The 20,200-nt window shown below is 38.6% G+C and overlaps 1 protein-coding gene across 1 annotated transcript in view; it reads right to left on the bottom strand.

Moving 5' to 3' along the window:
• Positions 1-20,200, bottom strand: part of LOC124713815 (leucyl-cystinyl aminopeptidase-like) — a 289,726-nt gene that overhangs the window by 105,452 nt on the left and 164,074 nt on the right. The window contains exon 13 of the mRNA XM_047242975.1: positions 14,461-14,662. Within this exon, the coding sequence (XP_047098931.1) occupies positions 14,461-14,662 (202 nt within the window). The remainder of the gene's footprint in view (positions 1-14,460; positions 14,663-20,200) is intronic.

Genomic DNA, 20,200 nt, shown 5'->3' with positions numbered 1-20,200 from the left:
CTCCTCTGTGTAATAAGCGCTGCTCGTGCATGGTTGTTCACATCTTTGGGCTGGTTTAGTGACATGTCTGAACAGTCAAAGGGACTGTGTCTGTGATACAATATCCACAGTCAATGGCTGTCTTCTGGAGTTCTGGGATCTGGGGTGATGCAAAACTTTTTTGGTGTGTGTACACTGAATGATTACTTAGAGAAAACAAAGTCGGGGTTTGGTAAAAAAAAATGTTATAGAAATAAATAATAATAATAATTATAATACATCCAGCATGTCACATAACACCTTCACACTATGTTTTTTCCTTCTTTTTTCCTTCTTTTTTTCTTTTCTAGAAAAACTTGCCCCAAGCTATGCATAGCACAATACTAACACCTCTTCCTCTTTCTGAGCTCAACATCTCACTTATTACTGAGCGATACTGACTCAGTTCCTCAGGATAGTAAATGGGAAGTTGTGGCACAGAAAATGGCCCGGAAATCACCAGTGTGTGTGTTTTTGTGTGTGTAGTGAGTGAAGTGTTATGAAACAATTTGTGTGTAGTGCGTGCAGTGACTGATACTGAGATATGAGTGAACAGTGTGGCATTACATTTTTTAATAAGTTATTTGTAAAGAAGTATTGTATACCAGGAGTAAATCTAATGATTGTACCTAATTAAAAGTCTGTAAATGTAAGTGTATACGAATTAGCTTATTTTAAATTGGTCTAAACTTGTAAATACTTTTGACGTGTCCTATATCCTTGTAAAAAGAGATCTGCAGATGAATAAAGGTACTACTACTATTACTAGTACTACTAGTCTGTGGTAGATGCCTTATGCACCATTGATATGTGCACTGCTTGTTATTGTCATGGAGGTGGTAAGAACAAGTGTCCCTGTTTACCCTTTCTATGTCTCAGTGTTTCTGCTCCCTTGCATGATCTGTCACATTTCATTTGGACATCCAGAAGGTACAAAAACAGACAGGATGAAATAGAGGTCCTATTCCACTATTCTCTGTGCATAGTACTGAGGTGCACTCACCTGCCTACACAGTCTAATTGTTTGAAGCAAATGTACCAGTGTTCATAGCTAGGTATCAGAGTGAACTTGCCACCACTTTCATTGCAGTTGTTCTAAGGAAGCTCACTGTATGCCAGCATGTAAAAAACAAGAAAATGAGATTATCTCTGTCAATTAATGTGATTATGAATTCACTGTGATTATAAATTCACTTTTTAAAATATGACAGGAGGTCTCATTACCAGTTAATTATATGAGGCTCCCCTATGTCATCACATAACACATCTACGCTTAAAAGACACACACAACATAGCATTACTCAATTTTTACTTGTTGTTTGTTTTTTCTTTTTTATCCAGTGGTGAGTTGTTGCCTATGCATTATGTATCAGCAAAATGTTCTCAGTTTTGGATGCTATACACGATTTGGTGGGCAAGCTGGTGTTCCCCTTCAACAGCAGATTGATGTAGGATTGATTCATAGATCCAATATTCCATTTTGCCTTCTCCTTATGATCGAGTTTGTTCATGCATGTTGTTCTGCACCAGTTAACTGGTCTACCCATTTTTTCTCAATCTAATAATTTTCACTTATTTATCAGTAACTGACTGTTTGTGCCTTTATATCAGCATTGCAATTACCACATTTACCCAATGATAAGACAAATGTTTTCCCAAATTCGTCATTCGAAAAACACAGGATTGTCTTATATATGTCCTGATTAAACTATTACAGCTGAGGTCAACATTTTTACATTGTTTAGTACAGTATATAGTGATAGTCTTACATTTATAGGTGTTGTCTTACATTTAGAGATGAAGCTTTGTGTATTGAGGTCACATGCACTTTTATTTTGAAGAATCTGAAAGGGCAGAGCTCAATCAACAATACTCACATTCCAACAGGCTCAAGTTTTCCCAGTACGCCGAAGCACTGAATACAGTATCAATGCAAGAAACTATTAACTATCCATTGCAATGGTCTATTTCTCTGACTAAAATTTGACAATTTTGTGGAATCCAGGAGGAAATAGCATTAAATTCTATCATCTTTCAGGCTTCTGAACAGGTCTGAAACGAACATTCTCATACATAAGGGGATACCATACACTAACATTAATGCCATTTTTTAAGTAAAGGTAACAGTCAAGAATGGAAATGTTGTCCTTCAAAAAGCGTTAGTTGATTCAGAACCCAGACCAATATATTATCTGTTTATGAGAGATCATAATGATTTACTAAGTGAATTGCAAATGAGAAATTCAGTCACTGTACACGTATTAAACTCCTGAGGAAAAATGCTGCCAGCTTTTAATCACCTTTAGAACATGATGTTGACATTCAATTGAAACAGAAGGAAAATTAATCCAGAATGAATGGCCAAATAATGGAAATAGGTCATATTAAACTGAGCATAATTGTTATCATGAGAATAATTACAGTGCAAGACCCATATCAACAGACATCACTAGATTGCAGATGAGCAAAAGTTCAAAAATGGGACTGAATTGTAATTATAATCTTTTATTTATGTATTAATTGGTGTTGTTACATGTGGCTTGCACACTAGAAAACACTGTAGCCTGTTTTTCACTGTTGATCGAGCTCAGCACTACAGAAACGTTGAAAGAGGAACAGTGACACCAGCTTGATTGAGAGTGAGGAAGATAGTAGAGAGGGGAGTGGTGAGCAAGCAGCAAAGTGGACTGTGTTGCCAACCATGGGAATCTGTACCATATTCATTGGCTTTTTATGAGCATCTGCTACATTTAAACTGCAGTTTGTCTGAATCAATTTTTAGTCAACATTGAACTGAGTTCAAAGTTGGACAAATACTCAACAATATTATTCATTTCTGCAGGAGATGGTAATAGTCTAGATAGGGACCAGTGGTGTACTTACATGTTTCTTGCAGCAATGTTGTTGATGCATGCCACTATTTATGATGGATAGAAAAGAGTTGTGTCAGCTGTTTCTATACAATCAATGAGAGAATGATGGGCAACAACATGTTTGGAAGCAAGAGACATTGTAACATTTTCATGTCAGAATAGAAGTACCATAACAACAATCTCAGGAATAGTAGCATATTTTGAAGAAACAGCAAAATACACTGAAGAGCCAAAGAAACTGGTACACCTGACTAATACCGTGTAGGGCCCCTGCAAGCATGCAGAACTGCCACAGCACAACATGGTGTGGACTTGACTAATGTCTGAACTAGTGCTGGAGGGAATTGACACCATGAATCCTGCAGGGCTGTTCATAAATCTGAAAGAGTATGAGGGGATGGAGATCTCTTCTGAACAGCATATTGCAAGGCATCCCAGATATGCTCAATAATGTTCATGTCTGTGGAGCTTGATGGCCAACAGAAGAGTGTTCCTGGAGCCACTCTGTAGCAGTACTCGACATGTGGGGTGTCACATTGTCCTGTTGGAATTGCCCAAGTCCATAGGAATGCACACTGGACATGAATGGATGCAGGTGATCAGAAGGATATTTACATACGTGTCACCCATCAGAGTCATATCTAGACATCATCCCAACTGCACACACGCCACATGGTTACAGAGTCTTCACCAGCATGAACAGTCCCCTGCTTACATGCAGGGTCCATGGATTTATGAGGTTGTCTCCATACTCGTACACATCCATCCACTCGATACAATTTGAAACGAGTCTCATCTGACAAGGCAACATGTTTTCAGTCATCAACAGTCTAATGTCAGTGTTGATGGGCCCAGGTGAGGTGTAAAGCTTTGTGTAGTGTAGTCATCAAGGGTACACAAGTGGGCCTTCGGCTCCAAAAGTCCATATCGATGATGTTTCATTGAATGTTTCACATGCTGACACTTGTTGATGACCCAGCATTGAAATCTGCATAAATTTGCAGAAGGGTTGACCTTCTGTCACATTCAAGGATTCTCTTCAGTCATTATTGGTCCCATTCTTGCAGGATCTTTTTTCGGCCACAGCGGAGTCAGAGATTTGATGTTTTACCAAGATTCCTGATACTCACAGTATATTCATGAAACTGTTGTTCGAGAACATCCTCACTTCATTGCTACTTCGGAGATGCTGTGTCCCATCGGTCATGTGGCAACTATAGCACCAAGTTGAAACACAATTATATCTTGCTAACCTGGCACTATAGCTTCAGAAAATGATCTAACAACTGCGCCAGACATTTGTTGTCTTATAAAGGCATTGCCAACCACAGTGCCAAATTCCACCTGTTTACATATCTTTGTATTTGAATACACAAGCCTATAATAGTTATTTTGGCACTTCAGTGTATTTGTTACAATTAAGACAGAAATTTCACAGATGTGCTATTAATGTGATGATGATGATGGTGATGACGATTATTAAAAATAGTGATACCACAGACAACTTTTCTAGTAAGCAAAACAGGTAGCAAAGAAAATGGTCTAAAATTTAATGTAAATCATTTCTTTTTGTTTATTTATTCTCCTAGTGTTATCAGAATGTAGACAGTCAATAAATGACATGAGTTTAGAATACATATAGTGTTAACTTTTTGGCATATGGTTTATGTCAGTAAAACAGTTTGCAATTTTGATTAGTCAGAATATGTTAAAAATAAATTTTTCTAAAGGAGCCTCTTAAAAAAGAACAGGCGGTGAAGCATGGAGGTCATCTTATATTCAAGCTTGTAGTATACTTGGGTAAATGTGGCACCTTTTGTGAAACCTCTCATCAAGGGATTACTGGTCTCTATTTTCAGATCCTATAAGACCATGTTTCTATGATCAGCTCACTGTCAAACTCAACAATGATACAAACTGGTGTCCCAAATAGGTCCCATTCTACTTCATTGAGAATTTCATGATTTTGTTCAACATAGTACACTACAGCATGTTAGACCACATAGGATATTTAAACTCTTGTCAACTGACAGCCACATGCACATAAGTGAAGACAGAGCTTATGCATCACCTCCCCCCCCCCCCCCCCCTGTCATAATGTCCACTAGTGATGTAACAACTGGTTCCTCCATTCCATAAGGTACCATGCACATATTTGGGCAGACTGTTGTTCTTGCCAGATACCATATAAGATGACTTCTTTTATTAGGTATAGACTCTTCACAGCCACACCAGTGGTTATGTCTGGATATTTTTCTCATATCACCACGGATTCCTACATTTGATACTACACTTTTGTATCATCAAACCACAGTGATTACTTATCCATTCATAACTGCCAAATACTAACAGAAATACAACACTGATGCTCAGAAATTCTGAAAACCTCAGTACCTTGATTATCTGTGATGCCAATGTCTACTCAGACGGCAGTTCTTTCTTTTTTTCAACTGTTCCATATGTTTAGCTGCAAGATCTCCAATTTGGTCTAATAAAACAAAAAACAGACCCACCATGTCTATTGTTCTGCGATAATCACATCCACAGCTTCTCCCAGCCTGCTTGGGTTTTCAGTGGTGAGTCGTACATATGTGGTGGAGCAGATCGGTCCAGTGATAGGAGGATTCAAAGTGGGCTTTTTGTGACAGCCCTTCAGGTCTCTGCACCAAGAATGCAATGGTGAAGAACACATATCTAGTGTGTTAGCCACTCAATCAGGTTCTGCCATGTGTGACCTGTTTGCATGGTGACAGGAAGTTTCATTGAAAGCCTAGCTGAGGGAGCCAACACATGCTTAAACATATGATGCCTTCCTATTCAGTTTCTGGTACACAGTAGGTTTATACAAACAAAATTGCTGACATTAACTTACTACATTTTTGCTTCTGAGCTCATATAGATGGCTCACAATTATACATTTACACATACATTCTCTGTCTCTAAGAACTTTGTAACCATTTTGTGATCTAACTCAACACTCTAGGTGGAAGTTGCCATGTTGCGAACAATTTGCTCAACACAAACACCCCACCAAATTTTATCCATTCATTAAATTTGATCAATATGCTGTTATGTTATGATCCAATGTCAGTGGATGTGGTGCCATGCAATCAACACATAAGTGCAGCATCAATGACAACAGAATTTGCACAGTGTGAGGCCAGGGCATGAGGAGCTGTGGCATGCCATGCACTCCAATAATAATCTAAAAAATTGTTACTTGGAACATGTTTGAACCACTATAGTTAACCAGCTTAATTGCCTCTATTGGGTGTTCAGCATGGTGTTAACTATTCCCTGACCTATTTCACTGTTCTGTTGGACAACTTAGCCTGATGCATCTACTTCTCTGTCACAATACTTGTTGCAACAGCTGACAGTTAGTGCTTAATGGACTGGCCACTGTGTCTGAGTGGTTCTAGGTGCTTCAGTCCAGAACTGCACTGCTGCTATGGTTGCAGGTTCAAATCCTGCCTCGGGCATGGATGTGTGTGATGTCTTTAGGTTAGTTATGTTTAAGTAGTTCTAAGTCTAGGGGACTGATGACCTCAGATGTTAAGTCCCATAGTGCTTAGAGCCATTTGAACAATTTTGTTGCTTAATGCACATGCATGTGGCAACATCATTACCTACACTGAAAGTCACTATGTCACCAATACATTCTATTGACATCATAGATATTTTGCAGGAATTTGAACACATTTTCTGGCGACTGATAGGATCTCCTTCCCTCTTTTATAACTATGTGGGGCTACTAATAATTCTATATGTGTCAACGTTCCAGAAGCACCTCATCGAGCTAGTGCTGCGATAAACATGGATAGGCTCAATGTACCACTTTGCACCATCCACCATCTGTACATCCTTAATGTATCTGCTTCACACATCATACAGATCATCCATACAAATTACATTCTATGTGAAATAGGGCAGATCACAGTGCAGTCAGTTTATGGGCTAAGCCTACTATCTATGCCTGTTAAACAGTGTTGTCATTGTTGTCTTCACCACTGCCTGGCCACCTTCCTGCACCACCCCTTGTTGCCCAGCAATAGATTTCTTGACACTTGAAATGTCTGACAGCCTGCCATCACATTGGTTGTGTTCATTAGAAAGTCAGCACATTCTGTGACACAGCCTAGCAGCTTTCCTGGCCATGACCATAGTGCCACACACTTTGGTCACTGAATGCCAATTCAGCTTGTTCTTTGAATGTAAGGGCCTCCACATGTTCAAACCATGAGCAGATGAGAATGCCTCATTCTGTTGTTGTTTGTCTCACTTCACCACCTCCTCCTGCCATTCTTTGGAGTGGACAGCTTTGGGAATTATTCCCTCTTACATATTTGTGCATGACACACTTTGAGTGGATCCCTTGAACCATCCTTAAAACACAGAATATGATATACACATACACACAAAATATTTATGTACATGAAATATTTACCCCACATTGTTGTTCTGCAGAATAACAGAGAAAAATAAATCAAAAACTTTTGATATAAGATCCTCAATATATATATATCTTATTGCTCTACTTAACTGAACAGACAAAAAGTTCAAGTCTTCATGCTTACAGACTACAACCAAACATGTATCACACATCTGCATTTAACATTACTATATGACTCTGTCATTAGCTTATATGATCCTGAAATGACCCAACTGAAACAACACTGCTTACCACTTAAGAAATTGTTTTTGCTACAACACAGAAGTCTCACATACCATTTCAGCCTTCCATGGCTACTTTTTTCTCTGGAACTCCTGCACTGAAGAGTTTGTGAAATAACTGCCTAAACACAAATGTCTTTTGAAGTCCTTATTTACATACTTGATCTCCTTCATTGCTGTGTCAACAGCTGCTCATTTGGTGCCAGTATTGTGACCATGCTATTAACTGATACGTGTCCCCACCCAAGTATCCAGGATACTAAATAGGGTCTTTGACTCCTAGCAGTGATTCTACCATGACTTCTGTTAAACTCTTATCTGCCCCAAATTTACTGTCACCATAAACATGTCAATCTCTTGAGCCATTGCTTTGCCATTCAATAATGTAAAATGTTTTAGATGCTTGAAGCTGTCATCTGACCAGCTTTTACAGATGATTCAGCTGCATAACATGCATGATCGTACATCTAGCTTGACGTTCCCTAGTGCTGATTTCCTTCTTCCACCTTTTATGCTTTTTTTGATGATGCTAGCCTTTGCTATTTATCTAGCAATGATTTATTGTTACTGCTAGTCAACTTTTATTCTGTATTATTGCATCAACTATTTTAACATTTCTACAGTAGTTTGTTCAGTCCTGACTGTCATCATGTAACATACTCATTTTGAAATCATTGCTTTGCATCTTCCTGTGTGGAAAGCTCTAAGAGCATCATGCTGTTGTTTCCATTTGTGTTGCACTGAGGCAAGAATTCAACCCTAACGTTGCAGTCTGTTATTGCCACATGACATGAAAGATAAGGAACTTCTGTTCAACACCTCAGCCATCTTGTCCCTTCCACATCTTCTCCTCCACATACCATTGTGTGACTAAGCATACTGATCTAACATACATGGAAAAAATACTTTGACACTACAATACAGGATGTACATATGAAGTAAGCTTGATTTTATCTAGTATCCCAGTAGACACATTCCCTGTTATGTTACATCTGTTTTTCTGTGGCAACAGCTGCTATTCAATTTTGAATGGCTAATGACTCTTATGTCATATGTCATTGCAGTTGCAATCTCATATCCAGTAAGTTAAGAATGACTGTCTATGTCACTTTGTTGAGGTTTGCGTTTTAATTTGCCCATGCTCCCACTCCTACATTTTCAACATACATACTGAAGAGACATGGTGGCACTATGACATCTTGTCACATATGTGGGCTATGTAGTGCCTAAAAAACAACAACAGTAGCAAAAGCAAACAAATACGCTTGCAGAATACAAAGGAAACACCACAGGAAGGGCTTTGGTTGGCCATTGGCTGGACATAGATGTGGCCCCGACTGAGATGATGCCACTGGAAGTTGGCAGGATGTGCACATGCGGTGAAGGAAATTTGGGAGCTGTGAATAATGTATGGTGATGAAGCATCACTGCAACAGTTCAGTTAGCAATTAACAGTAATCCCAGAAGGATCCTGTGTCGGCCAAGCCTCTCACCTCTACTTATAATTTGCTCTGGCTCTGCTATATTTAATAATTAGCAATCAAGTTAAGAGGAAAGGCTAAAAATTAATTTGGCAAACATCAAGGGCGCCATAGAAACGTTTCTGTAATTTTGAAATACTGCAAAATCAGTACACATATATCTCACAAATTATTAATGAAAATAAAATGGTTTCATTGTTTTATACAAAATATTCACAATCCTTCCTCATCATGCACTGCCTCCTCTTATTCCTGGGCCTGCCTATACTTGTATAGAATCTGTCTTTTTTTTTTTTTTTTTTGATATAATCTTGTTGCACTCTTTGCATCCTGAATCTGATCCTTTGTAAAATTATCACTTTGTTTATAAGTAGTCTTTTCCCTCTCCTTAAATTCATGTACACAGAACAAAAAAATTTTGTTGCCACTCAGTATAACATTCCTTAGCATGCTGAAGTGAAAAAAAAGAAAAAAAGTCATTCATGGACGCTTTTACTATATACTCAGAAAGGAAATCATTACAGTCTATAAAAAAATTTAGTAGCATATAATTAGCAAAATCAAAATAACACTTTTTCTCATTTTTCAAAATTTCAAACTATAAAATGTCTATTTTCATAATTTTTTGGTAACTTCCCACAATTATGTAATTGAGGTGATAAATCTGAAACAGTTATGGACAATCGATAATAGATAGCAGCCATGTTGAAATGTCCAACCCACTCATCCCAATATTAAACAAAAACATGGAATGGTTTTGAGAATCTCTTGTTTACATGAACAATCTTTATGCAAGCTAGAGGCAGAGCTAAGACAGTGAGAGAGGAAAAGAAGATGAAGAAGAAGAAGAAGAAGAAGAAGTTGGAGCAAGGACAGAAGATGAACAGTGTCTAGAGAAGGTAGAAGAAAAAACAAAATGAGCAGCTGCGGATGGATGGCACCTGGAGTACAAGACAATCATCTCAGAAGCTGGCCAGGGGTGGAGCAGCAGCAGCAGGAGCAGGGGCAGAGCTGGTGTGAGGATATGTACAATGCTCTGCCATGGAAGACAAAGGTCAGCAGCAGCAGCACAAGATTGTGGACAATGTTCCATAATAGAAGACACACAGCAGAAAGTGCAAGAGCAGCAACAAGAATTCATACAGCAAATGAAACAGTTTCTCAAGCATGTCACATGATGAAGATAGTATTTTGCATAATGACACCGCCATCCAACAGACACCCAATAGGCAGTTCATTATTTTGATGAAATAGTTCATGCATGAATGATTGGATGTCAGTGTCCATTGGACACGGACCTCCTGCCATCAACCTTTCTGTCTGAGGGTTGTACTCATGCACATCATGTGCTGATGGTGTTTCTGCTGTTGCTCTGCCCCCCCCCCCCCCCCCCCCCCGCCCCCAAAGTCAGTACATCATAGGATATCCCCCTTCCTCTTCTGAACCAGACTCAGTACAGGTTCCCAGGTCTTACTAAGGAGGTAGTCACTATCACAGCTAATAAGGGCTTTCTTACTCAAACCTTGATAGATTATTTAATTACACAGTCCCAGAAGTTAGACTACATCAAATACTCAGTATGGTCACAATCCATTCTGCGAATAGGCAATGTTCAGTAACTGCCAACTTGTTAAGTTGCTGCAGTCTGATGAGCTGCTGCTGTTCTTGGCCATGATATTTAACAGTATATACCATTTGGCCTACGTAAGTCACTGCACATTTGCAGGGGACCTGATAGACCCTGCATTTCTGTACTGTGGGGTCCTCCTTTTTACACTACCACACAGTGATGGTGATTTAGCTGGTTGGCAGAAGACAATTTTCACTTGATGTTTGTCCAGTCCTCACAGGTAATGCATCACAAAATGGAATAAATACAATGGCCACCTCCTCCTGAAGTTTCTCTTCTGTTTCCAACAACTGTACAGTCAGTGTAGGACATAAAGCTCTCTGAATTTGCCACTCTGTGTAGTTGTTTTTCCAGAACGCCATCTTTAGATGTTCATGTTTTTGGTTGAGACTATCATTGGTGGAGAGGTTGTGTGCACTATGTACCAACATTTTGGGTCCGCTACCCCACAGCACCAGGTGGTGGCACTGTCCACTTGTAAGTATAGGTCAGTGTGCATCTTCTTACAGTACACACTGTGGTCCATCATGCCATCTGCACTTCTTTCTACTATAATGTCCACAAAGAGGAGCATTCCATCCACTTCAGACTCCATGGTAAATTAATATTTTGGTCTATGAAACTGAGATGTCTGAGGAACCATTCAGCTTGTCTCGTCCATGTGGCCATATGACAAATGTGTCATCAACATATTGGAATAAATATGTATCTCTCCATCGAGCCTGAGATGGAGTGCCTCTGTGCCATATTATTAACAGTATTGGTGCCCTGACATACTCATTTGCTGAATACTTGAAAGATATGATTTGTCCTTACATCAGAAAACGTCCACTGGATGTTGGCAGCTCATTGCATGCAAGTACAGGTCTGTGTGGGTCTTCTTCCCATAAACTGAATGGCCGAGTGTACCATCTGCCTTCTTCTTTATTAGTATATCCAAGATAGGGTGTCAGCCATTGTCCTCTACTGCCAAGGTGAAAGCAGTGTTTTGATGGATGCTGTTAAAGTGGTCCAGGAACTCATCTGGAGCCTGTCCACCATGCCCCCATACCACCAAAGTATCATTGAAATAATGGGAGAAGTGCTTGGGTTTCTGGCAATCAGTTTGAAGGACCACCTCCTCCAAGTGTCCCATGTAGAGATTTGCAATCCCTGGAGCCAGTGCGGATCCCATGGTCACTCCACCCATCTGTTCACAAAATTCTCCACTGCACTGTAGTGCTGTCATTAATCATTAGTCATTAGTCATTAGTACATGTTCAAGAAGTTTGACTATTTACAGCTTGAAATGCTGAGACAGCAGTGCCAAGGAGTCTTGTTAAGGTACTATTATGAATAGGAGTAATATTTTGATGTGGGAGGAATGCCAGCTAGGGAAATGCAGGTATTGTTGATGGTTAGGGTGTCTGATACGTACAGAGATGTGGATGGAGTCATCAGAGCAGTGGAAGTCAATGTCCTAGGTGGTGGCATATTTAGTTGAGAAGAATTAGGTGAAGTGGATGGGAGGTAAGGTGCTGAGGTTGAGGAAGAATGAGGATAATGCGTCTTGCCCCTGAATACAGATCCTGAAGATATCATTAATGAGCCTGACCATATGACATCCTCTTGTGCCAACCTTTTCATGGACCACTTAGAAGATAGTCTTGACCATCTATTTTCTGGACTGTTTCTGGTGTGATTGTGCTTGCTGTTTATGGTGTGATTGTACTTGAGCCCTTGATTTGTATGCTTGTACCCTCACCAAACATAAGATTGAAACCTCCTCCAAGGCCATTGGCTTGTAATTTATGTAATGGAGCAGACTCAGCAGTGTACATTTTGGGACTCCATGTTTTATGTTTTCCATTTCTGGGTTTAGTATTATTTCTGTGGTGCAATTAATCAATGTAGTGCTCTGATTCTTATTAGGAAGTTAAGTCGCCACCTGTGCAAGAGAGATACCAACAGTACTTTACTTCTGTATGGGTTAACATAGTCTTCTTCATGCAATTAGTATTAGCAAAACATTACAAATGTAGAACATGACTGATTTTCATCAAACTTCAGGTGACGCATTTCAAAAGGAAAAATGAAAATGTAACTCTGCTGAACGATATATCAGGTCTGTTCAAAAATTTCCAGAATTTTGTCCACAAATTTTTTGAACACTTACTTTTTACTTATTGTCCATGGTCTCCATCAAAATACTGCCCTCCACAATTGATACAACATTCCCAATGCCATTTCCTCTTCTGGATCACATGAGGCACTATCTGCGAATTTTCTTATATCTCATCTATTGTTGCAAATCATTGTCCTTTCAATAAGGTTTTCAGCTTTGGAAAAAAAAAAAAAAAAAAAAAAAAAAAAAAAAAAAAAAAAAAAAAAAAAAAAAAAAATCCTCAGGGGCCAGGTCTGGAGAGTATAAAGGATAAGGCAGCACTGTGATTTCATTTTTTGTGCAATAGCCACACACCAACAGGGATGAATATGTGGATGTGTTATCATGATGCAAGAGCTATGAGTTGTCTCACCACATTCCAGGCTGTTTTCTTCTCATATTTTCTTGCAGGCATCACGACATGTCTTGATAATACCACTGATTAATAGTTTGTCCATGTGGTGTGATTTCATGATGAACTAATCCTTCAAAGTCAAAGAAAATTATCAGCATGCCTTTGACATTTGACCTGACGTGATGAGTTTTTTTTAATCTTGGAGAACCTTTCCTGACCCATTGTGAAGGCTGAACCTTGGTCTCAACTTCATAACTGTAGAGCCACATCTCATCACCAGTTATGATTGTCTTAAGGAACATCCCATGGTCATTTGCATGATCCAAAAGCTCTTCACAGATTGCAAGGTGAAGGTCTTTCTGGTCTTGACTCATGACTCATGGGAAAAACTCAGCAGCAGCACAAGACATTCCAAGATGCTGGGTTGGGATTTCATGACATGATCCAACTGATAAGTTAAATTCTTCAGCAATGTCTCAGACAGTCAGTCTTTGATTAGCATGCACAATTTTGTTGATGTTCTTGACACGAGCATCAGTGTTAGACGTCAAAGGGCCACCTTTAACTTCTATCTGGTCATTTTTAAGGCCTGTGAACCATTTGTAACACCACTATGGCTGAAGCACTCATCACCGTAGGTTTCCTGCATCATTTGCTGTGTCTCTGTGAAGGTTTCCTTGAGTTTCATGCAAAATTTAGTGCAGTTGCATTGTTCCCTAACTCTGCCATCTTGACATTCACAAACTGTGTGACACAATGTTCTGCTCAATACAGCACTGAACAATAACTAACAGACATACAACAATGAAACTTCCAGCAGATACGCATTAAGCCCAAGTGTGTGCAGGGATACCAAATGCATTTCACTCCAACACACCATTGGTGCAAAATTATGAATGTTCCAGAATTTTTTGAACAGACCTTTTATTGTGAACTGATGCTTCCTACTCTGTATAAGGGTGACAGAAAGCAACATAAACCACTTTACATTTGAAAAGTAAAGTGTTCAAAAATTTTGAATCTGTGCATACAATGAAGGACATTTTTGCAATAAACAAAATTTTAGTAAAGGTTAAACATTATAACATTATCAATAACCAACAAGCATAAAAGACATTCTGGGCTGTGTTCTGACTAAAAGTAACATTCCAAGTGAGAGAGACTCACCATTAGTTATCAGCACTTGATTTTGCTTCTTCCACTATAGCAGGATTTTTGTCTCATGTCATTATTCATTAAGCTCCCAGAAATAATTACACATGCAAGATAATATTTAAAATACTGACCTATGATGTCAGGGTCAACAAGAATGAAACTGTCGGATGGTGGCATGTTTTCTAAAGTAATTTTTTCTTCTTTTTTCATCCAGAGCACTTGGTCCAACACTCTTCCTTCTCTCTGGTCACTTCTGAGAAGCACAAGTGGCACGTACCACAGATCTCCTCTCCTCTCAGATGATCCATCTGATTTATTTCGAGTAAATGCATGCTACATAAATATTATTCATTAGAACAACTATACTGAAAACAATTTCCAAAACAAACTATATGAAACAGTATATCAGCTATCTTAAAAATATTGTTCCAATAAATTTTCAGGTTTTTCTCATGTACTTTGTATAGACCTGCAATGTGTCTACCATTTTTATACATTACACTGTTTTCTTGAAGCTAATATTCAGTAACATTTACTGAAATATGATAAGGCAGATACTTCAGAGCTGGTTAGTGGTTTAAGAGGCCCACTCTTATATGTAGAATGCAAAGTAAGTTTCCTCCATCTTCTTCACACACTAGTTTTTAATGACAACTTTCTGTAGTTTGCCAGTGGATATGAGAGTCTTGTATTAACATCTTGACTGAGCTATTTATCCTTGATACAGTAGACTGTTACAGCAGTCATAAACTAATGTGCCCACTGCAGAAATATTGAGATTCACTTTTTTATTGCTTAATTGTGGTATAATTATGGCTGGTTTGATGGCAGTGCCACTCTAACCACATTGTGTACTTTGTTTAACCCCAAAGAAAGTATTTTATCTTACAGTGCAACATCAAATGCCTCCACAATAAGTTCTCAGCTATGTGAGTGGCTCGAAGACTTACTAGGTAATGCTATCCTGGACAGAAAGTTGCCAACAAATGTGCTATCAGTTTTCAAAACAGTAATGATAATTTATTTAACTGCAACATAGGACATTACCAAAAAAGACAGATAGATTTCTAGAACTTTGAAGAGGCAGACAGATATTCTGTGCCAGTCTGAACATGCTCTAACAACATAGACAGAGCTGTTAAATGTAACATTATCTTCATATTGAATAAATATAGAGAAAAGAGAAGTTGAAATCACTGAACAGAAAGTATGATTATTGAATCAAGCAGTTTTTTGTAGATCAAAATATAGAAAGCTATACTTTTGGCTTTTTACTGAAGAATAAAACTCAAGTAATCATAACAAAGTCCAGGTACTTAAGGGAGAAGTTTCAAATTTATAGAACACTGAAGTGTGCAGAATTATTTGTTATTTCTAACTACACAAATACAGGATAGTAAATCACACAGGATAGCTTGACACTGAGAGTAATTTGAGATAAGTTTTTTTTACCAATGATAACAATCTCTGCTGTTGATTTATGGACTGATTATTCCTCCCTCATCCCCCACTTTCTGTAGTCCAAAGTATCTGGAACGCAAGAAAATTAAAATTTTATCTGAATGCCAGCTCTTATGCAGACTGCTGGCAATGGTGTTGATTCAGTTGCTAGCTGCTGTGATGCTGTGGCTGCTGGTTGATGTACTGCAGGTGAGGTCTGTACAGGTATCTCCAGAAATGGTGAGGTGTGTGGTTTTGATGTGGTTCCTGGTAAGTACAGACACTAGCAAAATCTCCATGGTGTAGTCTCCTCATAGCAACACCAGAAAGGGGAAGGTACTTGGTAGATGGGCAGGTGAATTGATGAGATTAGAGTAAAGAATAACAGCACATCAACCTGTGCTTTTTGGATGAAAATGGGTTGTTGACCATGGCAAGAAGCAGGTGGGCATTGGATCATGGCTAAATGCACCAATTGCAGCAGTTCTAATGGGGATGACAATGGTGCAGGTATGAGACTGTCTGCTGGAATGTGTAATGGTTTCTTATACAACTGCTAAAGACTAAAAGGATCAAGGAAAGGCGACCATCCATTTCTCACAGTGGAACATAAGAGCTGTTTTTAGGGTCTGATGCCACCTTTCTACCATCCCATTTCCGATGAGATGGCAGCTTGTTGTATTATGACACTGGAAGCAGCACAACTTGGACAATTCTTGTAAGAAAATATATTTGAACTGCTAGTCCTGATCTGTAGTGATATGAAGGGGAAAACTGAATCATGCTATTCATTATGGTGACAGAGGTCTTTGCTACTGTCTCAGTAGAAATGTCCATAACATGTGTAGTTTCTCTCCATTGAGAGCATATGACCACCACTGTGAAAACATATCTGTAGCCATCCCGAGAGGGAAGTAGATCTATGACATCAGTGTGGGCATGGATGAATCTCACTGACGAGCCATGAAAGTGCCCAATGTAAGTGTGTGCATACTGCTACAGAATACTTGAAAAATCTCATGCATGAGAACGATTTTTAATTGACAGCCACATAAAATGGTCGATCAGTACACTGATGATCATGTTTGCCCCTGGTGGGACAGAATGTGAGTATTGTCAGAAGCAGCTTTGTGGAGTTTTGGTGAAAAATAGGGCCTTTGGTGTCTGCCAGGAGATGTCACACCATAGTGTGAACTTGGTGCCTGACAAGATTTGGGTAAGATGCAGTCCTATGGAAGGGTTAGTCAATAAATGGTATAGCTATGGATCTGCAGTCTGAGCAGTCGCAACTTCTTTTTAGTCCATGGTATTTGCCAAACCCCAGGTGCACAAAAAGTAAGTGTCAACACATTTTTGTGCTTCTATCATGTGTCACAAGTCCAGTGTAAACTGCTTGATTAACTCTGTATGTATGAAGTGCACAGGGGAATGTTTATCACTGGCATTCTGGAAAGTGGAGACTGTTGGTTTGTGGTCATTGTAAACTGTCATAGGCTGAGCTTCAATTTCACGGTGAAAGTATTCAACTCCTTCATAAATTCATTAATGGTACAATTTAATTCTTTCCGACATTGGCCAATCTGTTGGTGTATGGCTACACCTATTGTTGTCTATGAGTAGCATTTGTGTAACCGCCATTGTCAGCAGGTGGTGGCAATAAAAGTTGACTTTTCTCAGGAAATTTCACAATTGCTGGTAGTCTGGCAGCTTCAGAAGGGCTTGTGGAGTTGCTATCTTCTCTGGTAATGGATCAATGTCATCTGTTAAAACTGTATAGCCTAGGAAGGTCATTTCCACTTTGCCAATGTTGCACTTACTGTAATTCAGTGCTCTCCTGTGGTTCTGCAGTTGCTGATGCATTTCCCATGTGTATGGTTTGTATAGTGAGGTGTTTGGTGAAAACACTAGATTGTCTTCAAGATATGCAAAGTGAAATGGAAGCCCCTTTAACACTTCCTCCACAAATGTAGACATATTTGTAAGGTATATTTGAGACCAAAAGGCATAAATTAAGAAGCAAATAAGCTAAAAGATGTAATTACTGCTGTCTTCAGGATGTCATAAGGTATCACAGGTCTCTGGTTCTATGCTTGCAATGGTCTATGATGCTTATAACTTTTGTGCTGGATAACATACATAAAATCTTGAATGTTTCATATCGGGTACCTATCTGGGACCGCCCTGGCATTTAAAGCATGGTCAGCACACCAGATTATCCCAGCTTGGAGTATTTGTTCAGATATGGTCCTCATTCTGTTAGGCACGGGCATACTACAAAATGCGTTGGCCAGATGTGTTAGACATATGATGCACAGTGTTGTGTTCTGTAATGGCACACTTAATTAATTAAAGATATCACTGCTTGGTCCCCATTGATTTTCAGGGATGAGAACTATCATTTTTCAGTTTTTATATTTCCTTTTCAATAACTTTCAATTACCTTTCCCTGGAGGACATTTGTTTAAGCAAGACTAGATTACTAGATTTCACAGCACAGTAACTGTTCTTTGACTGCGAAAAAACTAGATCACACAGTGGAGGTTCAGGCTTCATCTCAAGCATTTATAATATCTCTGTATTTGTCTGTAACAAGTCAGAAGATGTGACAATGTTTCCTTTCTTCATACTCTTATTCTGGTGCCATCAGTAGCATTCTGTAGTCATGCCTTTCTCAAACCTACCATTAATATATAATGGGCAAGGAAATTGGCACCCTACATAGGTCTGGCAATGTCCATCACTACAGATGTCCACTTGAAGGGGGTGGTGGGTGTTCCAGCATAATGACAAGCATCAGCACGAAAATCAAGAACAATACAGCAGAGAGGGCTGTGAGACAACATCAGCCAATAGAACACTGACTAGGATGTCACCACGACTGGAGTGGCATTACACAAAGAGAATAAAAGTGACGTGCCACCTAGCCATGGCTGCACTAGTAGACTGAGACCAGAAGAGCTGCAGTGATATTAACGATAACAGTGACTAGTGAACTTGTGTGATTAGCTTGCATGGAAATTGTATCTGTCAGAGGACATTGATTATTCACATGTCACCAACTGCTTGCAACCCATCATGTAAAAACAGAAGTTAAGTATTGTCAATTCAATTACAATAATAAACTCGATTAATATGATTTGCTTGTATGTTGTCTAGCTATCCGAGAAATTATCTTTCTAGCCACCCTATAAGACACAAGTGAGTTATCAGAAGAACCTGGTGCCTAGTGGCCACAGATTTTTCTGTTATGTTTTGCTGGCACTTTAATTCTCTCCTGTCTTTTCTTTGCAGGGGTGTTTACTTGCTTTAAGAGTCTCTTTTGCTAATCACTATTTTCAGGTGGGTGATGCATACATTTTCTTTGCTTTTGTACTTCATGAGGAATTTCTGGGAACTTGTCACAGATGACATGTAACTCATTGTGAATGTCTTCCATTGATGTGGTGCCATATTTACCTGTCCGTGCTTTTACTTGTTCCTACATTGTCAGAATTCATTTATATGGGAAGACTTATGTGCTACACAAAATAACATACACAGCACTGAAAAGCACAGAATAACTTTGTATTTCTAACTACACAAATGCAAATAAGTAAATGACACAAGATTACTCAAGACTGAAAGTAACTTCACAGATAAACTTCGTGCCAGAGATAAAACACACTACAGCCAGTTGTTAGATAAATTATTCCTGGAAGCTATTTATGAGAAATCTGGATTAAATGTTGAGCTACAAAAAGAAAAAAAAGGAGGTCTGTTGTGATTTCAATGTTTATTGTGACAGCTTTATTTGGTTGTTTTTTTTTCCTTTTCCTTCCAGTAGTGAATTTTTCAACTTACATTCAGTAAGATTCTGATTAAATTCTCATGACAGTGCTCTGCCAGAAAAAACCTTTAATCCATTGTTATTGCACATTCTGTAATGCTTAATCAGCAAAAATGAACAAAGATACATGTGCAAGGAAAATATTGAAGCTTTACAGTGATTTGAACTAAATACAAAATAGAGATTGTGGTGGTGTATTTAAGAAAAGTGATACTAATTTGAAATTTATAGTAATGGGCCTGTATCATAAAATAATTTTTGTCAAAACTTGATCATAAACCTCATAGAATGAAACAGTCATAGAAGTGATTAATACGGGCTGACACAGAAAAAAATAAATATATAAAACTGCCAGACCCAAGAAAGATCTAAAAAATTACTGAACTGTATTAAAGTTATTAATAGGTCAGGAAATATGCACATCTTAATGGAAATCAGTAATACTGATGATGCCATAATTAAAGCTATAGAGAATATCAACAAAAAATGAACCTGAGAAATTGTCATTCTTTTATATAAATCAGTTTGCCAGTTTTGAAATGTATAATGCCACAAGTAATAAATTTTACAGCTGACACATAAAAGTTATTATATCCCAGAGAACT

Source organism: Schistocerca piceifrons, chromosome 1, assembly GCF_021461385.2.
Source record: "Schistocerca piceifrons isolate TAMUIC-IGC-003096 chromosome 1, iqSchPice1.1, whole genome shotgun sequence".
Lineage (NCBI taxonomy): Eukaryota > Metazoa > Arthropoda > Insecta > Orthoptera > Acrididae > Schistocerca > Schistocerca piceifrons.
This window is presented reverse-complemented; position numbering and strand designations above follow the sequence as displayed.